The following is a 21,480-nucleotide window of genomic DNA, read 5'->3' as shown; positions in this document are numbered from 1 at the left end:
TCTGATCAGAACACAAATATTTCTACAAAACTGGCATTGGAATGGCATTATCTCCTTGAGTCTAACAAGAATATAAGCCACTGTTTCTTCTTCATTCTAGGTCAAGTAGGAGAATTTTTATTCTGAAAAAGAAAGTCTAGACTTGTGTAACATGACAACTTTCCAAGTCCACTGTCTATATTACCCTGCCAACAGAAGCTCAAGAAAACATGACCTAACTTCCAAATCTGTTCCAAAACCTGGAGGAACAGCAAGATTCCCCCTCCTCACTCAACAGTTTCACTGAGATAAGTGCACAAAATGGCTACAACAGTGGTTCCCAAACCTTTTCAACTGGTGGCTCCTGTGACCTACTGGGCTATTACCCACAGCTCCCCATTAGGGTTACAATCCTATACACTGTATGCGGCACTGGGTTTTTCACAAGACTTTTGTGGCTCCCTTGGCTGGGTACCACAGATCGCCAGGGAGCCATGCCTCAGTTTGGGAACCAATGGGATACATGGTCCATTATGGAAAGCACTTATATGGCAAATGGCTGTCTGCCTAAGAGTGTCAAACACTAAGCTTGGCTTCATCTCCATGATAGCACTGACTATCTAGGGAAGTGGTTCCCAAACTGGGGTACATGTATCCCCAGTGGTATTTTCCAAGACTTTTAGGGGCACCTGAAAAAGAACTGAATAATGGCAGGACAAGACAGGTCTGTATTAGAATGCCTTGCGGGGCTGGCTTTAGAATGGGGCTAATATGAGGGGTACAATTTATGGAAATGGACTGCCAAGGAGTACACAAGTGAAAAAGTGTTGGGAACCACTGATCTATGGGGAAGGTCTGAATAAATATTAATTGCAAAATACAATATTCTTGCAGAAAGGAAAGATTAAATATTAAAAGGTGGTCAGCATACATTTTGATATTTTTGGAGAACAGCAAACATGATCTTCAAGCAAACAAAGAGATGAAGCATCATAGAGACATAATACAAACACTTGAATTTTAAAAAGGAAGTGCTAAGTGCTTTTTAAAATACGTAGTTACCGATTCATCTAATATAAAATGATGTAGTGATCAATGTTCTCTGTAAAAATGACAGTGGCTGCATAGACCTCTTGTGGATCTGTGCAGGGGCAGCTCTAGAGCACTTGGCGATGACATAATTGCCAAGCTCCAGAGCTCCATGAAAAAAGTTGCGCAGTGCTCCAATTGTAGCTGTGTAGCCACACAGATTAGAGTGACACTGGTGGTAAAAGCCATTGGCTGAAACAGACTGGACTAATTTAGGGAGATCTATGAACTATTGGCCATGATGGCTAAATGTATCTTTGCTACCAAGCAGTAATAAGCCAATGAATTCCAGACCCCCCACCCCACACACATTGCCTAGGACGTTTCCATCTTGATTGGTACTGCATATGATGCCTTAATAGACAAGCTACAGGGAGAACCCCAATTGATTCGTTATGCGATGCCGCTGCAAAACAAGAGGGAAGGAGGGTGGGGTGGTTGGTTTCTTGCCACAGAAATTGGCAAAACACAAAGTACACAGAGTTCTTTAATACAAATGGGATACATGTTGATCATTTCCTCTGCACTTTTTTCTATCCTTCAACCCTTTCTCTGTTCATAACATATTCTCAAGCCGAGTTCTGGAAACAGGCGTGCTAGAGAAAAAACGAGGCTAACTTGAGAGAGCAAAAAGAGGCCAAGCAGAAGGAACTGAACATTTCCTCAACTTCTGCTTTACAATGTAAAGTTTCCGGTCATAATGGAAAGTGGGGGAATATATAGAAGGTGTTTTAAGCAAGCCTATTAACATAACATCGCACAGGCTACTCTCTTTATGCAAGTGACCTATCTGTTCCAGCAGTACAAGAGCAAAATGCCTAATAGCTTGCCATCCCTTTAAACCCAACCAGGACTAAACCCAATTCCAATGTTTCTTCTCCTTGACTAGCCATTTTTTAAAGCTGAAGATTCATCAAGATGTACTTCTCCCCGAAGTCTTTTGCTATTAAAGTTAAGCGCCCCATAGCTTTGTCATCCAAGTTTGCGTGAATTCCATTTTCACACCCCATGTACAGGTGCCCTCAGATACTGAACCCCATGTGAATCAAATCACGTGGATTACAGCCTCCACGCGTCTCAGAATGACCTCTGGAGGCAACCCCAGCACAGCTCCAGTTGTCTCCAGAGGCTTCAGGCTGGGCTGAATCTGGCTCAACGGGGATCCCGGTGGATTCATATTGTGACAAATCCACAGATAAGTAGGCTCAACTACACTGCAAAGGGTCCGCTGGGATGCAAGCGAACCAGCCATTAAGTTAGTCTTTTCTTGTTAGCAATTTGCAAAGGAAACAAGAAGTCCTCTCCAGCATGCATTGACTCAGCCCAGCATGCGTGCATGTTTATGCATACTGAACAGTGAGATAGGTGTATGGTTTCTAGTGACCTCATGTTAAGCTAAATGGTATTGGTACTGTACATTTACCCAGTTGAATTTTAATTTCACAGGTCTTGCTTCTTACAAGTACACTTCCCTGCTAAGTTTCTTTTCCCCCCCTTGGTGCAGCTGCTCTTCCTTCCCTGTCATCTCTCCCTACGCAAGTAATGCTAAGAAGTCTTAAACAGTCATTATTCCCTCCTTCTTGGAGCTAAACACCATCTGGAAAAGTTGCCAGACATCTTTTATTCCAAGAACTCCACAGCTCTATAGAACTCTCAGCAGCTTAAAAATGCTCAGCTATAGAGTGTCCCTCATTTTTGAAATTCTGGTCTGGCAATCCAAGGATCCTCTGCATTATACAGAGGCAAAAGAAAATTATCCTATTGCAAGGAACATCTGCTGTGTCTAAATTGGTAATTAAAATTAAATCAAGCATGCTAAAATAACTGAGAGTTTCCATTTTGAGCTTCTCCTTTATTTCTACATACTGAACAGTTATCTGATTAATTTGATTGTAACCTGCACATCTGGCAGTGCTTGTGAGTTATCATGACACTACAAAATTAATAAAAAAATCCTACAAATTACTGCTTTCCACCCCACCCCACCAAGGAGAAAAATTCAAGCAGGGGCTATTTTTAGCAGTATCATGGCACAAACCACCTATATCACCCACAATACAAGAGGGGTGATTAAGCCAGTCTCTTCATTGCCTCTTAGTGTTCGCTAACTTTCTGTGGCAAGGTTTTAGGAAGAGAGAGACAGATTTACATCTCAGAAACCAGTACAAAGGAAAAAGATATTAGAGATACCTGCTATTTTGATATTCATGTTGTTATCGAGCAGGAGGTTTTCAGCTTTGAGGTCACGATGTACAATCTTCCGGCTGTGACAGTATTCAACAGCAGAGAGGATCTGCCAGAATTTACGCCTGGCCTCAGATTCACTTAAACGGCCGTGGTTTGCAAGGTAATCTGCGGAAACAAGAAGTGTTTGAGGGGTCAATCATGCAGAATGAGTTTTGATTCTCAAATATACATTGCAAGTGGGTGGTAGGGCCACATGTAGCCCTCTGGCCCAGACCGACTAGTGCCATATTACATCACAGTTACCCCTGTGTAATGCAACATGTTTGTTCTTACATTACTAGCTCTATAAGGAAGACAATTAGCAGAGGAATTTACTAGAAGGAAGCTGCTTCTCCAGTTGCTGGAAAGGAACAACTACATGTGCTGCTTTCAGGAGGAAGGCTTAAGCCCTTCTATAACAGGGAGTTAATGTAAAGTCACTAAACACATAATTAAAAATATTTAGAATATACATTAGACTCACAAAAGGATGACTGGCTTGCAGGCAAACTGACACAAGGAAGTAGTGAGGGATAGCAGTGCACAGGGAGAAGGCTGGGTTTTCATAAGCACATGGAACACTGCATTTTCTTGTGGATTAGAAGGTTATGACATTTTCAGTCAAATAGGAAGGAAGGGAAGGGAAGGAAAAGGAAGGGAAGGGGAGAATTCCTAACCAATTCTAGGTTCACACTGCTCTGTAACAAATGTTTCTGCTCACAAAACCAAGATGCAGTTACTACTGTTTAAAGAAGAGACAGAGAGAGTTCTTGCTAGGTAGTGTAGGACAATTATTTCCCTGGAAAAGTTAGGAAATTCACCTATGCAATCATATGACTCAACATTAATGGATAGCTAAGCATTCAAACAGATTTTGGCATTTCCCCATGCGCCAAAGATATGGCTTCAGAGAAGGTGACTAGCAGGGGGTTCACCTATGGCTGGCCTTGTGACTAGAGTCCCTTTGCCTGCAGGCTCCCTTCCCATCAGCTAGACACCAAAGCATTTTATCTGTGTTAAGTAGGAAAAAGAATGCCCAAATCAGCAATGAAATGAGTGGGTACTCTAGGTATTGCCATCAGAAATCCAGAGCTTAGTCATGCACCAAATTTATGCAAAAGTAATTGATTAATCAACTGGAATCTTGTTAATCACCAAGCAACAGCCCACTTTAATACACCCTTCTCAGTTACACTTATATTACTAACATTTGCCCTTTACCCTCTAGTTCCATATAGCTCATCTTGCTTCTCATTCCCCAGGAGGTGAATGCAGCCTCAGTCATTCCCATAGGAGGACTGATATGCTTTAAGATGCTACAGATGATGGACAAAGGCAATAATCCCTATGTTGCTAGGGATTTAGCAGTAAACAGCATTTTATGTATCTTGAAGCTAGTATGCTGAAGCGTAGCAGAAAGGAGGAACAAGCCTTGCCAAACATTGTCCTCTGGCAATGATTCAGACACAAATTTGTTTAAAAAAACCACACACACACACAAATCTAGTTTACAGTACTGGTTTAGCAGTTTGTTTATGGTACAACACAAAAAAAGAGGAACTTCGCTGGCAAGGAACCACAACAAATCAAGGCTGCATTTCACCACAATCCGCCTGTTATAAAACAATCCCACTGGACTTCACTGGGTCTATCCCAGAATAGGACATGAGTGGATTAGGATCCAAGATACAAAACGGTACTTGGCCCTAAATACTATAGGCAGCTTTAGGATTATTCTGACCCAATATTCACATATCAGAACATGGATTTCTGATCAGGCTGTTCAGAATGACAGGCTCTCAGTATTCTAATGTGCAGGTGGCATTTGCTAACAGCTGAGTACCCTCACTTTGCTGAAGTTCTGAGGACAGCATATGTACTGAGTGGCTGCCATTAAGAATTAACAGGATAATCTATCAATCCAAGAGCCTGCACACTCCTTTCTTTATCTCCTCAGCTCCATCCATCACTATGGCATTCCCCACCACACTCCATCCCTGAAAGTAAAAAAGTTCCAGCCTGCAAATTTGCACATTTATTTTATCCCTTTGTCGAAGCCTGCTGTTGTAAGCACTGCATGAATAACTGTTTCTGCCTTCAATTCGGTTTAAATTGGAACATAATAAATGAAACAATCTGCAGTAAGTGAGTGCACTTGTATGTGCACGGAAGAAAGCAATGGACAGACTTTGGTGACAATTATGAAAGAAGATTTGCTTTATGAACATCTTAAAGTCAGGACAGTGCTGATGATGTTGCAAGAGGAATTCTCAGCTGATGTCAGGGTCCATTAAAAAACAAGTTCAGTACTAAAAAGAAGAACCAAAAGGTGAAAGGCTGACTTTACAAGGTACAATTCCCACCCACCCCAACCATGCATCAGTTGACTGCTAATGTGATGGGTCAGAAGAAAGGTACATCTACATTCTAATCTGGAGGTTGTACACACTTCACTGGACAGCACTCCGGTTGGGATGGTGTTTTCTCATCTTCATGTGCACAGTACACCAACAAAATGAATGCCCTACAAGCCAGAGTTCAAGAATGGGAGGAGGAGGAGGAGGAGGGAGGAAAGGTACCTTCTGCTCAGTCCCATGTACACAGGTTTCATTTTCAACAGGGGGCAAGAATGAAGAAGTTGTGTGAAGCTTCATGGAAAAAGGAGAAGGGATTTGAAGAATTTGAAGGTGGGGGAGAGAGAGGGAGAGAGAGGTGATGACATACTAGCATTTCAAGGAGTTTTAGGCACAAGGGGCAGCAAAGGAGAAAGAACAGAGTCATAAGGAAATGAGAAACCTCCAGATTGACTTAGGGGAATGAAGGTCATCAGGAGGACCGCTTGGGATGGGAGGGTGAAAAGGCAAGAAGGATAGACAAATTTATGAGACCAGAATGGTATGATTACCATGAGACAAGACACAGATGCAATCCTGTCTACATGTTACCTGTGAGCAAGTCTCACTGAAATCAATGACATTTGCCTCCTAGTTCATTTGCACAGGACCAGGGTTCTTACTCTCTTTAGACACTGTTTTTCCTCTTGTGACTGTCTGTGTGAGTTCCACCCCCATTATATAGAGGCTGAGTCATCTTCAGTGATGCAGGCAGGTGCTTCTATGGGTGGTAGGGACAGAAGATACCCTCACATACAAAGAAAAGAGCAACCAGAAGGCTGGTAAGAGCACATCCAAAGCCTCACACAGCAATACCACTCCACAAGAACAAGCCAATAATACCAAAGCCGCTGAAAATAAATGGGTATGTAGGAAGGGGAAATATCTTTGGGAAATAGGATGTCTAGCAGTTTTGTGTAAGATACGCCCTGTTTTGCCAGGGATCTTGCTTGTTTTTGCAAGAGAATTAACTGTGTTTTTAACACCATCCCAAGCTTGCCCTCTCTTAACAACCTAAAGCTTGCTTATAATCTTCACCTACTTTACTCAATTATAAGGAACCAGCACCATAAAATCTCATGCTAAACTAGAAGTATTCTAACCAGCCAGAGGGGTTTACTTTAAAATTATACCCAAGGCCTCTTATGGTCTTCATCAGACACAAGTCATTTGTTCACATAGCCTCACATTAGAAGGCTGCATCATTTTATTCAATACGTTAAAAACAAAAAAAGTCTGCAATCCTCTTTGCTTACTGATCTCCAAGGCTTAAGAAAGGACTTTAACCAATAGTGCTGCCCACCTCTGCCATTCAGTAGTTGAAAGAAGATTTGTTCTCATTTTCTCAGCAACTAGGTGTTATCTTGCAAAACTGAGAAGACCAAACAAAAAAACATAAGCCAAAATATGCAGTGCCTGGCATCACCTCCTGCTCTCCTGCAAGCAATGACACACATAAGAACAGCCCCACTGGATCAGGCCATAGGCCCATCTAGTCCAGCTTCCTGTATCTCACAGCGGCCCACCAAATGCCCCAGGGAGCACACCAGATAACAAGACACCTCATCCTGGTGCCCTCCCTTGCATCTGGCATTCTGACATAGCCCATTTCTAAAATGGCCATGCAGATAGAACACACCACATGCACAAGTATGAACTGCTTACTCTAACATCCTGTACATATTCTGGAAAAAATAAAAAGGGGAAGCATTCCTATGCTGCAAAACCAAGAGAAGGGTTGCGAGGCGTCTTCTCACATTTCTGGTTCAGCACTTCAGCAACAATTTGGAAGCACAAAGCAGGGACCTCTCAGGGATAAGGCTCCAAGGCAACAACTGCATCGCACCTATCCCCCAAACATCTACCGGAGCCATACAGATGGCAAGAGGGCAAATGCAGCAGGCAGGCGTGTTGAATGTGTGCAACCATTCCCCTAAATAAAACCCACAGATTTCCTCACCTGAAGCTCCCTGGTCAGCACAACTGCAAGCCACTGTGTATACCAGCATACAGTCTGCATTTGTTCTTTCCCCATGCAGGATTTCAATAGGCATCTGCTTGACCACTGCAAGCAGCAGGATGCTGTACTAGACAGACACCAAAAACCTGTCATTTCAGTGCAGGATAAGGCAGTGAGAAATGGCGTTGCCTGTTGTAAGATTTGCAGAAATTAATCTCTGTATGCGAGCTTGTTGTTGGCAACCTTCAGTCTCGAAAGACTCTGGTATTGCGCTCTGAATGGTGGTTCTGGAACAGTGTCTAGTGTGGCTGAAAAGGCCGATTCGGGAGTGACAATCCCTTCCACAACGGGAGCAAGCGCAGTCTGTCCCTGGTCTGTCTCCCTGGCTATGGGCCTTCCTTCTTTGCCTCTTTGCCTCAGACTGTTGGCCAAGTGTCTCTTCAAACTGGAAAAGGCCATGCTGCACAGCCTGCCTCCAAGCGGGCCGCACAGAGGGCAGGGTTTCCCACCTGTTGAGGTCCACTCCTAAGGCCTTCAGATCCCTCTTGCAGATGTCCTTGTATCGCAGCTGTGGTCTACCTGTAGGGCGCTTTCCTTGCACGAGTTCTCCATAGAGGAGATCCTTTGGGATCCGCCCATCATCCATTCTCACAACATGACCGAGCCAACGCAGGCGTCTCTGTTTCAGCAGTGCATACATGCTAGGGATTCCAGCTCGTTCCAGGACTATGTTGTTTGGAACTTTGTCCTGCCAGGTGATGCCAAGGATGCGTCGGAGGCAGCGCATGTGGAAAGCGTTCAGTTTCCTCTCCTGTTGTTAGCAAAGAGTCCATGACTCGCTGCAGTACAGAAGTGTACTCAGGACGCAAACTCTGTAGACCTGGATCTTTGTATGTTCCGTCAGCTTCTTGTTGGACCAGACTCTCTTTGTGAGTCTGGAAAACGTGGTAGCTGCTTTACCGATGTGCTTGTTTAGCTCGGTATCGAGAGAAAGAGTGTCGGAGATCGTTGAGCCAAGGTACACAAAGTCATGAACAACCTCCAGTTCATGCGCCGAGATTGTAATGCAGGGAGGTGAGTCAATACCCTGAACCATGACCTGTGTTTTCTTCAGGCTGATTGTCAGTCCAAAATCTTGGCAGGCCTTGCTAAAATGATCCATGAGCTACTGGAGATCTTTGGCAGAGTGGGTAGTGACAGCTGCATCATCGGCAAAGAGGAAGTCACGCAGACATTTCAGCTGGACTTTGGACTTTGCTCTCAGTCTGGAGAGGTTGAAGAGCTTTCCTTCTGATCTGGTATGCGAGCACAGCAATATTAAACTGCTTGAAAGTACAATATCTGAAGAAACTTTCTCACTGCACAAGTTTGGGACAGGGAGTTATATGGTAAAAACTCAGAACCTTCACAAAAGATACGTTACGGATAATGCTTCAGCATCAAGGAGATATGGAAACCAGAGGTGTCAGAATTCTACTTCTCATGCACCAAGACTATTTGGAAACACATTCACAAGAACAGATCAAAGCATTCACTTTTTAAAAATGTAAACGGGAGATGAAGCAATGGTGGATGCAAGCCGTGCTTCTGTCTGTAATAATCTCATCATCAGATCTGATTAATGGTTTTACTTATGGATTTCAGTCAAACTGGTTATGTAACTCAGATGGGCCAAACAGGGTTGGCCTAGAAAATTTAATTTCTCAATCGTGACAGGTATGGAATGCCTCCAAGCAAGCAGGTCAATTTTGACTTAATTAGATGACCAAGATGGTTGCAAGGGTAACCTCCCCACCAAGCAGATGCTAAAGGATGTCATTAATGATTTTTTCAGAATATAAACTCTATCTCAATTTGTCAGCTTCCCAAACTCCTCTTTCTAGCACGCTCAAGCATTTTACAACCTCAGCTAAAACCTATGAAGAGAAACACTGCAAGAGGCAGGGGAAAAGGAAGGCTTATAAGGAGGATCCACTGTCCATTCATCACAGGACTCACTTCCCAAAATGAGGAACAAGACAATACTGCAAAAGCTCACACTGAACATAGGAAGTTAACGATAAAGCTAAAGCCATTTCAACACTGATTCCAAGCACACCAACATTATTTGTGGTTTCTGGCTCCCAAAAGCACCTGAAATGTTTAGTAGGGTTTGGAGGGTTCCAACTGTAAGCAAGTTTCAAGTATGCGCAAAAGCATTTGGTCATGTACTTCATCCTTACCCCTGTCTGTCCTTGTTCTGTTTCTACATGGTCTATATTAGATGGCAAGATCCTTAGAAGCATGTTGCCTATAGGTTGTACATGCAACTCTGCAGGGCACTGTGTAAGCTAATGGTACAACATATGTACTAGGCAGCCACCTCTCAAATTCTATGGTGCTTTTCAGACTGTGGTGATCATCTTTGTTAAAATTTTAAAACTGAAAGCTGATGGGTGTTAACTTGTATTACCCAAACAATGGAGCACAATTCTAGACAGAAGCCAACTAGTTGGTTACAACAACAGTTCTTGTTCACAGCAGACACTTTGACACAACAGCTGGACCTTGCTCTAAGGAGATTTGGAGGGGCTGACTCCAAGATAATAATTTAAGCTTCAGCTTTTCTCCAGGGATGAGGGCTCACTTATTGGGGATATTGTATGACAAGAGTCAAAGAACCACAGTTAACCAATACATACAGGGCACAGCAAAATCCAGTGTTGACACCTAACACACACTTCACTCTCTTGTCGAAAAGTAAGAAAATTCAGCGCTAAGAGAAGGAATTCCTTTGTTCTTATGTGGCATTTTCCAAATTGACAGTCAAATAGCACCAATTGTGGTTTCCTTTCTCTTTGACAGGTAGCTGGAGTGTTGCAATTTGACTTCTGCCCTACAATGACTTAGCCATCTCTCTGCTGTTGCTATAACGTGCATCATGGCCATGCTTCACCTTCTCCTTACACTGCTGTTTATTGGGGATAATTCAGGAGAAACTGGAAGTCACCACAGGCTTAAACTGAACAATAGGTGGAACAAACAGGCCTTTTACTTGGAAGTGAAGCAGCTTCCTGCCCTGGTCTGAGCAGTACATTCCTTATTTGGATGAATAAAAAACCTGGGGTAGGGTTTGGAAAAGCCCAATCTTTATTTCAAAAGCACAAGATCCAGCCGAGATCGAGTTCAAAAGAGATACCAGACATTTGGACTCTTTCATCAGGTATTGCTAAAGCATTTTTTGTGCCAATATGCAAAAGAGACAGGCAGGCTTGGGAAAACACTTGTTGCACAAAGCATTAAGGGCTGGCTCTGATCCAGAACTTCCAGCACACACACAACCAGCTTGGAATGAACTCTTCAGTGTCTTGGAAGGTTTAATAAGGACGAAGCCAATTGCGTACGCACAGTTGGGCTACCTCCACTTGCTTGTTCACAGCCACACTACCATTTTTGTTCTGGTTATGTTAATGATATAAGAATGGCAACTTTAGCCATGGAATTATTCTCTCTTTTTCAAACAAAGAATGGGGAAAGCAGCTCTCATGCTGAATTAATATTGACTGGCTTGATTAGGAGTTTTCTAAAGCTCTCGACTTGGTCCAGTACACAATCATGGGCAACATCCACCATGGAGGAAGCGAAGCATGGATGCCACCCACTGCTTTCATCATCAGGGTGTTTCTGATTTTGTTTGCTTTATCTCATTATATAGTTCCATTATTGCTTACTTGCGTTGTGGTACAGCAAGAAATGCAGGGAAAAACTCAATAACTGTTCATTATTTTTCAACTTTCTTTTTTGTAATCAGTAAAGAACAGGTAAAGCAGACCTGCAAAAAACTTCACAAAAGCAACCAGCCTACTTAAATGTGTTACAAAACATTTTAAGTAGGCTGGCTGGTATTTGTGAAGTTTTTGCAAATACATATGCAAAGTATGACACTTTTCCCCCCCAAAACTGTCTAACACAAGAAGTCAGAGGTTAAAAAACTTGGGTACACTGGGATTACAAAATGAAAAGAGGATAAAAAAAATTCAAAGGAAAAAACAAATTGGGGTGTGGTGGTTAAAAAGTTTTCCTTGATGTAACTTCAAGCAATCACAAAGACTTATAGAAAAACTATGGGCACCACTGCACTGAAGCCTCTCTCAATGCTGGTTCCCCTTCAGATTCTCATGAGCCAGGGACAAAAAAACAACAAAAAACAAACAAACAAAAATACTCTTTTTGCCTACTGGCACCTTGTTACATCAAACTGTGCAGTGCTTTACAGGCAAGTATCCATGTTCCCTCTCCTTTTATTTGAGCCACTGTTTGCTGAAACTGGGACAGAGCTTATTTTACTGCAGGGTTCAGACCAAAAACTCAGGAAGCACAGCGAACCCTCGATTTAGTGGCCTAAAAAAAGGAGGGGGTGTCCATTAATACCAAAATGTCTGTTAAATCTGAATATCCAAGATATTTCAGCCCAACTTCAAACGTCCATTTGGCTTCATCCGTAATACAGCAACATGATTCTGTCACATTGTACTAAATGCGCGACACATCCCATGCCAAGTACTTCTTTCCAGGATTGTTTTTGAAGAACTGAAACTGAAGGAACCAAAACTCTGACGGGCAGATCCAACACCACCTTTCCACGTAGGAGATTCTCTGCTATTACTAGTTGACTGAAGAATAGCAGTAAAAAGAAAGCTGAAAAAGGTTTTAAAGTTTCAGGTACAAGAACCAAAGCAATGATGAGGTCACAGTAAGAATACTTCAACAGTGTCACCAGGAGATGCTGTCAAAAATCACATTCTGTAAGTATGCAGAATGTATGCGGGTGCCCAAGAAACAGTGTGCAACTGCCCAAGCACCAAGGTAAATGGAAGGAAAGCCAAGAAAACAGTAAGTTTCCAACATGCATGACCAGAAGCAAGGTTCGATTTCATAGGCTGTTGGGCTAAGAAGGGCAAATTAATACAAACCAATTAAATGTTTGGCAGAAAGAGAGGGGGAACCCTTTCACCTGAAAAATGCAGTTTTAAATTTTCTTTGCCGACGTGCACTATCAACAGCAGCCTTGGCTTCCTTGCTCTTTTAAAAACCAATCCTGTACACACTGATCAACACCCAGGGCACAGAAAGGTACAGCTCCACAATAAGAGTTTAGGAAAATATAGGCTAGTGACTAGAACAGACTTAAAAACTGCTGCCAGTTCAGTCTCGCCTGAGGCCAAGCCACTGAGCAAACAGGAGGGCACCCTCAGCCAGCCTCCACCTCCTCGGTTCTCCAATCATGAAAAGGTCTTATTGCCACAAGCTGATAGAACTTTATTCCAGTTGCTCTTCTTGGCAGCCTGCAGGCCCTCTTTTCCTCCAGTGAGGCTCTCTCCTCCCCACCAAGTGCCTAGCAATTTATATTAGTGACAGTAAGTTAACAAGGATATTATCTCCTTGTTGCTACAGTGTCGCTTTGTCCTTTCCAGAATGTCTCAGATACCAACAAGCAAATAGTTCTAGACCTCAAGTCCATTTTCAGACGTGTTTTCTGGAACACAGTCAGTCCTGCTCCTGGGTGAAGCAACCATACATTTTGTCTTTCAGGATAGACACATCAAAAAAATTCATGCTCAAAAAGATCAACAAGATCTGTTGTTTATTTTAAAGTCACCACTGCTGCAGTCAGCTCTCTCTCTCTCTCTCTGTGTGTGTGTGTGTGTGTGTGTGTGTGTGTGTGTGTGTGTGTGTGTGTGTGTGTGTGTGTGTGTGTGTGTGAGAGAGAGAGAGAGAGAGAGAGAGAGAGAGTTAAAACATGAATACTGACAGCTTGCTCATTTGAAATTTTACACTTGTAGATGGGGGGGAAGTATGCTTCCTAAAATAGTTCTCACCATCACAGAGACTTTATCAAACCATTATTCTGTGGGGATATTATAGCTGAGCTCTACCTTGAACAGTTCTGAATGAGGCAAGAAAACTTAACCTCTGTGATCGTACAGAGTGCAACTAGTCCTGTAATCTCCAAGTAACTTGAGACTGGATGCAGCACTGCCCAATACCCAGCCACTTCTGAAAGCTGACTACAAGTGCTTGCTCACAAAATCAACAAAATGCATTCTGCTGGGGTAGTGGTGTAGCTAGAGGGGGTGCAAAGCACTAAGTTTTGTAGAAAGCTTCACCGCAGCATGCAAGGGGCCCTTCCCCCACCCTTTCATAGCCATTTCCTGTGGTGGGAGCAAAACAAAGGTGAATGTTTTCCCATTTTCAGCCTGTTCCACATGTGTTCCACATGAAGACAGTTTTATCTGTGCAGGTCTCTTAGATTAATGTAATTATATGTGTGTGGGTGTATTTTTTTAAGTGATTTGTTGCAGTGCATATTCATGTTTTAAGTAGCATAAGACATCTGAAGAGGGTTTTAATCTGAAGGATGGGATAGAAATACAACAAACTTAGTTCTTTGGAATTCCAAGCCTCTTGCCTTGAGTTCCTTTGGAAGAAAGACCATTAGGTTGTATCTAAGTGGATCCCAATGAAGTATCATCAAAATAGCGGGACTTGAGTGCTTTGATTTCAACAGCGCTTACTCTGGAGTCACTTCCTTTGGATGCAACGTAATAGTTTTTAAAATATATGGAAAGTTTTAGCATTTTAAACACTGGAAAAGCCAACATTTTAACAAGTACTCTTGCTGTGATTCTACTATTTTTTGCTCTACAGGAAGCATAATCAGGAGGGTGGTGCACTATTCCCACTTCCAACTAGTTACATTTTGACTTCATATAAGAATATAAACCTCACCTGCTGCTCTGTATCCAAGCAATACCTAAGCCCCTTTGCCCAGAGTCTGCTAGTGCTGTGTTCAGTGATACACATACACAGCACTGTAATACCCCATTGTGGGTTGTTAGCCTCATTAAATAACATCTCCTATGAATTACAGGAAACTTCACTGACACCACATGGATATAATCCAACAACAATCAGTGCAGAAGAAGATACTGACCATAAATAAAAGGACAACCCTGGTTTTGTCCTTGCAAGAAGGCCGGCGCCCTCATTCAGGAATTTCCTCCCAAGAGATTCCCCAGAGCACTGAAGATCCATATCGCAACTGAGAGACAGCAAGGACTCACTCCCATTTCACACTTCAAGGCAGAGATAGCACAGAGGATTGTAGACCAGTCTGTCTCTCAGTAAGCTAGCACTGAGGAGCTGCATTTTCCCAACGAGCAAAGTGAAACAAATGTGATGTGAGGGACAGAAGGAGGAATACATGACCAAATATATGAACATTTTAGGATACTAAAAGAGTATAGACACCATGGAGTACTGCACTCTCAAATAAAAATACAACCTGGGATGCGGTCCACCTTGCTGCCAAATGAACAAAAGCAGAACAAAGTCAAAATCCTCCCACTTTACAGAAGCATGAAAAGTTTACATGATTACATCTCACAAGACAAAGAGTCCAACAGCAGACTAAAGGAGCACATGTTCTCTAGGGCATATTCATTTATGCCTTTACTCTTGTAAACCTAAAAAGTTATGTTAAAATGGAAACCACCTCAACGAGACCAGTTACAACATTTAAAACACCAATTAATGTCTAGAAAAGTCAATGCAAATGTGACTGTCAGCCAAACCATGTGCTTAGAGGTATCATGTTGCCAGATAAGACCATGACACATGATATATGAGGAGAGTGCCCTTAATTCTGTCATCCAATATCCACCATACTTGGCTAAAACCACTATAACACTGGAAAGCACACAAAGGGTCACTGGTCCAGCCAGACTGTGTGGTGGCTGGATACAATTAAGTTAAAACCACCTCAAAGAGATGCTTCAGCATCCTTTCCTTAAATGGTTTTACAACATCCTTGCGCAAGTTGCTCCTTTGCCCAATTAAAAGGGAGGGGAGGAGGGTATTGAGTGGTAGAGCACATGCTCTGCACGCAGAAAGTCTGTGTTTCAGTCCCCAGCATCTCTAGGAACACAAAAAAGAATTGCTGTCAAACTCTGAAGAGTCACTGCCAGTCAATGTCAACATAAGTGTTGACCTGGTGAAGGCAACATCCTCTTTGAGTCTGGAAGTTGGTCCTACTTCACTCTATACCGCTGTAGATTATTAGTTCATTGAATTCAAAGGAAGGTCTCACTCTTCTCTCACCAATGAGAAACTACAACTTCTCCTTGCATACCCAAGAGGGGGTGGGGGAGGAAGATTACTTCTAGGATTGATGGACAGGACTCACAGACAGGCTTAGACCTCCTTTTCAAAATTAAACCTTTGAAAGTCACAGGTTCAAATTCATCAAGTCTCTTCTAAGAATGTCACTACCATGGTCTGGTTCCCAGAACACTTTGTTTGATATCCAAAATTAGTTTGATATCCCTACCAACCAAAGTCCTGAGACAAGCAGCCCCAGTAAACTGCAAGGCTTAAACAGAATATTCAGTGTGCATTCCTGTCTCGGGCAGATGCTCAAACTAGGAAAAGCTTGCTGTGCGAACTATACAAAAGCAGTCACAAAGCAAGATGACAACCTACAGCATTTGTTTTAGAAGTAAACTTATTAGGCAGCAACTCTGCAAAACATATGCAACACCTCTTCTACACTGACAAAAACCCAAGGAGCATCATCCATTTACTTATTAGAATTTAAGCTCTGTAGATATGCTGCTAGTTCCCTGAGAAAATCCTGGTGCTAAGATGGGCAATAGGGTGCTTGTCCCAATATACCAAGTCCCTGATCTCAGTCGCTAAAGGTATAGCGCCACTAAAACAAGTTCCGCTATGAGACTTGGAGCTATTAAAAAAACACAAACATGAAGTCTACCATAACATTAGAACAGGCATGCAAGCAAATCTCACCAGTTTAATCCCCTTCCAAAAATTATCACCAACACTTTGGGTCGCCAAGTCCACATCCTGGAGAACAGGCCCACCTCTAAAAACCCCGCAGTGATGCTCTCTTCTGTCCTGCTTCTCTTCAACCTCATACTAGCCTGCCAGAATGAAACTGGGAGAGCCAGGATGGGGCAAGCTGCACCTGCAGTGCCGTCTTCTCTGCATAGTGAAACAGCAATCCAACCACAACGACAAATGTTATATGAACTTAGCACACGTCAGTTGGTACATTAAGGCAATGTGTTCAAGTTCAAATCAAGAAGCTTATATTTTACTCCATTTTGCAAGGGTAAACGATAGCAAGTTTGCAAAGAAACAATATACGGACAAGTGGAAAGTCAAGAAAACAAGGCTACTTCTTGCCAGGTCGTGCTAACATTTTAACAATTTTCACCCCCAGAGTGAGGGAGGTGAATTATACCACTGAGAAACAGTAATTTGGTATACATCAGATTGACTTATTAACATAAATAATAGAGCAATGCTCATAAATTTTGATACAGACTTCGTTCAAAGGAAAGTTTAAGCTCATACAATAAACACACCACATAGGATGCTGTACAGATATTAAGGTTCTTTTAAGATATTATGAGTTAAAGAGGAAACAATTCCCAAATAAGCCACAGCACCCAGTTGCTGAAATAAGTTATCCTGTTATTTTTAAAATGAAAAGGCTTACCAAATATTTCTCCATTTTTGGCATATTCTGTCACAAGGTACAACATGCTTTTGGTCTCCATCACCTGTTGATGGAGAAATTGCACATTAGCTTAATTGGGGAAAGGGGAAAACACAGCAAAACCCTGGAAACATTTTTTCTCAAATTTTTTTCCAAACTCACCACAGGTAGCCATGCAAAGCCCAACAATCCCAGGTTACTTCAAGGACTCAGTCAAAGGCACAATTAAGTACACTCTCTCAACTGGGGCCTTAAAAGGGGGTGGCTTTGTTTCCTGACCATGAAGATCTTTAACAGCCTGTTGCGATTTCCCAGCGCTAACTGCAAGACTTTGCTTGAAAGCTGTAGAACTGACACCAGAACATCTGAGTAACTGCTTTACTGAGCTTCTGACTTTGTGGGGAAACTAAGCACTGTGAGCACCTGGGTTTTAGCACTGGAGTCTAGTCCAGCTCACTCTCTGAGGTAACTAAATATCATTGTGGGAGAAAGTGATGCAATGCACTTCTAGTCTTGAAAGCAAGGATACAAAGGCTAAACCAGGAGGATTCATCTACCTGGAAACAGTTCACTTCTCCCTGTAAAAGTCAATTTGACCAAGCATTGGGTCAACATGGATAAGACAGCCAAATGAAGGATAACATGGTAAGACAGCCAAATGATTGTCCAAGCATATGAAGTACACTGAAAAAAACTTTGTACTTTGTATGCATTTTATATATACATACATTCAAAGTAAGCCTACCCAGATCATCCTCTCATTAGCTAGTTGTCTTTTTCCTGGGTACCCTTCTTTTAAGTTATATTTTGAACTGGTTACACAAGCTACAAAACAAATAAACCCCTCAGTCCTTTAGCTATTTGGCAGGTTACCTGCCTGCAACATTGACTTAGCCTGTGAACATTTAATATGTTACTAACAAATAACCTGTCAACTATCTTAAGAACTGGCATTTTTAATATGATTAAAGGCAATGCTGTCTTTTGAATTGTCTACCTTTATTCTTCCTGCAGCCTTGAAACCACTGCAATAGTGTTTGGTGTGTTGTTTTTTTAACAAGTATATTATTTCTGAAGAACCAATAAAGAAAATGATGAAAGAAGCTAAACCCAGCAAATTCAGCTAACAGTTATTTAACAAAAATCACTAACTTATTTTGATCAGGTAGAGTAGCCACTGAGGGAGAGAGGCCCCAAATGGCAGTTGGTCTGATCAAGCAAAAAGGGGGGGGGGGGTTTACTTGCTCTCCCTCTGATGCAACCAGGAGGATTGACTGCTAACAGAGACAGAGCTGGGACAGGAGAAGTCAAATGGCAGTTGTTCCCAGTTGAGCTGAGACAATAAAGTGGACTGCCACGAGGCCTATAAAAAAACCAAGCAAAGGGCAGGCAGCAAACCACCACTGGTAACAACATAGAAAATTTAGAACTATGTATTCAAATTACTGTTAATCTATCTTATCAACTCCCTTGTCAGGGAGTTCCTGATAAGGAACTTCCACCCCCCACCAGGCATCAGACACCTGGGTGTAAAAGAGCTTGATATCAACCACTAAAAAACATGAATTGTTTTTTTTCAGCTCTATGAAGGACTAATGCTTCAAAATTTGAAACTACTACCTATGAATTTAAAATGCCTTTTCCAGAACTGGCCTCTCCCCCCCCCCCCCACAGAAGTCCTCAATGGGAGACCACAGACTGCCATCGCTATACAAATATCAAGACCATTTAGATAGTTTAGGGCCCAATCCTATCCAGCTTTCCAGCACTGGTGCTGCCACGATGTAACCCAAAAATAAGGGAACAAATGTTCCCTTACCTTGAGGAGGCATCTTTGACAGCCTCCCTTCCACAGGATGCAGTGCACACCCCATCAGCATGGCTGCAGCGGCACTAGGAAATTGGATAGGATTGGGCCCTAAGTTTCCTTGAGTATCTTAATGGTAGAAAGACAAGGCAGAAATGCTTTTAGTAAATATAATAGTAAGTTGTAGCTCTGAGTCACTTTAAGCCAGCAGAAGACTCTTCTGTATAAAAATATACAGAAAATATACAGAAAGTATAAAAGTAAGATTCAAACAAAGTGGAATTAGTTGCAATTCCACAATAAAGTTTCATGCCCTACCAAAATTCTGTCTTTGGGCATCTGTTTAATACAATTCATGGACAGTCACTACATTTTTAGATTATGCTGTTTGTTATTTCCATCGCATCATTCAGTGTGTCTACAGAGCAAGTGCAAAACTCACATTAACCTTGCCCTTAACAAATCCTACTTTGCATTTCATTCCATTTCCTCTCATTTCTCTTTAATAAAGTCATTACATGCATGTTTCATGAAAAGAAACACATTACCCTGTGTCACTGCTCTGTGAAAGATTAGTTCTGTATCTGCATAAATGTACATTTGGTTCATAATGGTTAACTAACCTCTTAGCGGCCATTATTCCATACTATTCCACAAGCATGACAGTTTAAGATGAAGGGTGCTACTTCTAAAAAGAAGAGACATTTTAGAGCAGGGGTGCTCACACTTTTTTGGCTCGAGAGCTACTTTGAAACCCAGCAAGGCCCGGAGATCTACCAGAGTTTTTTTACAATGTTCGCGCCATCATAACATATAACATTTATGTGTACAATGTATGTTGGTGTACCTTGAGCCCCACTGTGTATAACAGGACTTACTCCTGAGTAGACATGCCTAGGATTAGGCTGTGAGGCTGCAATCCTAGCCACACTTACCTGGGAGTAAGCCCCATTGAGTACAATGGGCCTTACTCCCGGCGTTTCCTCCCAGAGGCACCTGAAAGGGGGGGGGGGGTCGGCACTCCGTGATCTACTCATTTTGCCTCGCAATCTACCGGTAGATCGCGATCCACCTATTGAGCACCCCTGTCTTAGAGCAACTGTTTTGCAGGAGGAGGATGAATGGTAGCTAGCAAGACTCCACAGATTGAGGTTCAAGAATACACACACACATACACACAGGGCCTGCTATATCAGCGCATTTCATTATCTGGGGGTCCCTGAACTTGCAGGTCCGACCCACATGGAAGGCCTTTCATATCTGGTTTTCCTGTAAAACCAGAAGTGACCTACTAAAGCCTCCCAGAGACCTCTGGGGAGACCTCACACAGCCTCTGTGAGTTGTGCTCCCATCACCACCAGATGATTACAGGGCCCCCAAAATCCATGGATTTTATTATTCTTGGGGGTTCCTGAATCAGGAGGCCCTGTGTGTGTGTGTGTGTCTGTGTGTGTGTGTGTGTGTGTAAATACACACACACACACACACACACACACACACACACACACACACACACACAGAGAGAGAGAGTTTCTGTATTCCAATGTGGGGAAAAAGCAGAGAAAGATGTTTTGTTACATACAATCAGAATTATCCCCTTGATTTATAGAGCACTGTCAAGATTAAGACACAATTTAGTAACAGACTCACTAGAGAATTTCGATAGTGAAATCAAAGCTAACAAGACAGACTTCTCATTTAATCTAATATTTGCTCTTTAACTGGAAGGTTTCTATTTTGCCTGAAGCTTCAACATTTAATGGCAGTCACAGGAACAACAGAGCTGTCTCACAACAAGGGCTTCAGTTTACTATGGACACAATCCACTGACATCTCAGTCCACACAGTGCTCTGCAGCAAGTTCTATTTGTTCCAGTGAACACTGTGCATTTTTGAATGACCATATCAATTATCCTCAGCATCTACACTTGATTGAGGTTGTCAATATTCAATGCAAGCGAGACACCACATGCAAAGCAAAACTGCAAAAACCTCAACACTGGCTTCAGCTGTACACTCCTGCCTACTTAAACTAAAACACCAAATTAAACTAACATTGTACAATATTTAACTCTCCTAATACTCTGGCTTTTAAGATACAAACTTATGCATGTGTGTGTGGTACTGTGTGGTAAGATACAAACTTATGCATGTGTGTGTGGTACTGTGCACAAACTTATGCAGTGGTGTGGTACTGGCCACACCACTAGGCACATGGGTTCTAATGAAGGGCACAAGGGCCTAGAAAAGTTTTGACAAAAGCTTCTAGAGTACTGTTTATTTGATGTGCAAGATGAAACTCTTGCTTGCACACAAGGGCATGTCATGAACAAAGAATTAATACAGACACAGCTACACAACACATTTAAGTCAGTTTCAAGTTTGTTTAGCTTTCTACAAAGAAATGTGGGTAGCTGTAGTTCTGAATAGGGTGGTCTACGAAATAATTCTCAGCACCTTCACAAAA

The 21,480-nt window shown here is 42.3% G+C and overlaps 1 protein-coding gene across 2 annotated transcripts in view; it reads right to left on the bottom strand.

Moving 5' to 3' along the window:
* SIK2 (salt inducible kinase 2) overlaps nt 1–21,480 on the bottom strand; it is a 67,213-nt gene that overhangs the window by 33,017 nt on the left and 12,716 nt on the right. For both annotated transcript variants that reach the window (XM_066639380.1, XM_066639381.1), the window contains exons 3-4: nt 17,207–17,270; nt 3,259–3,420 (exon numbers count right to left, since the gene is read on the bottom strand). In XM_066639380.1, the coding sequence (XP_066495477.1) occupies nt 3,259–3,420; nt 17,207–17,270 (226 nt within the window). The remainder of the gene's footprint in view (nt 1–3,258; nt 3,421–17,206; nt 17,271–21,480) is intronic.

Source organism: Tiliqua scincoides, chromosome 11 (genome assembly GCF_035046505.1).
Source record: "Tiliqua scincoides isolate rTilSci1 chromosome 11, rTilSci1.hap2, whole genome shotgun sequence".
In the NCBI taxonomy this organism is placed as follows: domain Eukaryota; kingdom Metazoa; phylum Chordata; class Lepidosauria; order Squamata; family Scincidae; genus Tiliqua; species Tiliqua scincoides.
Note: the sequence above shows the minus strand (reverse complement) of the source record. Positions and strands in the feature narration are given on the sequence as shown.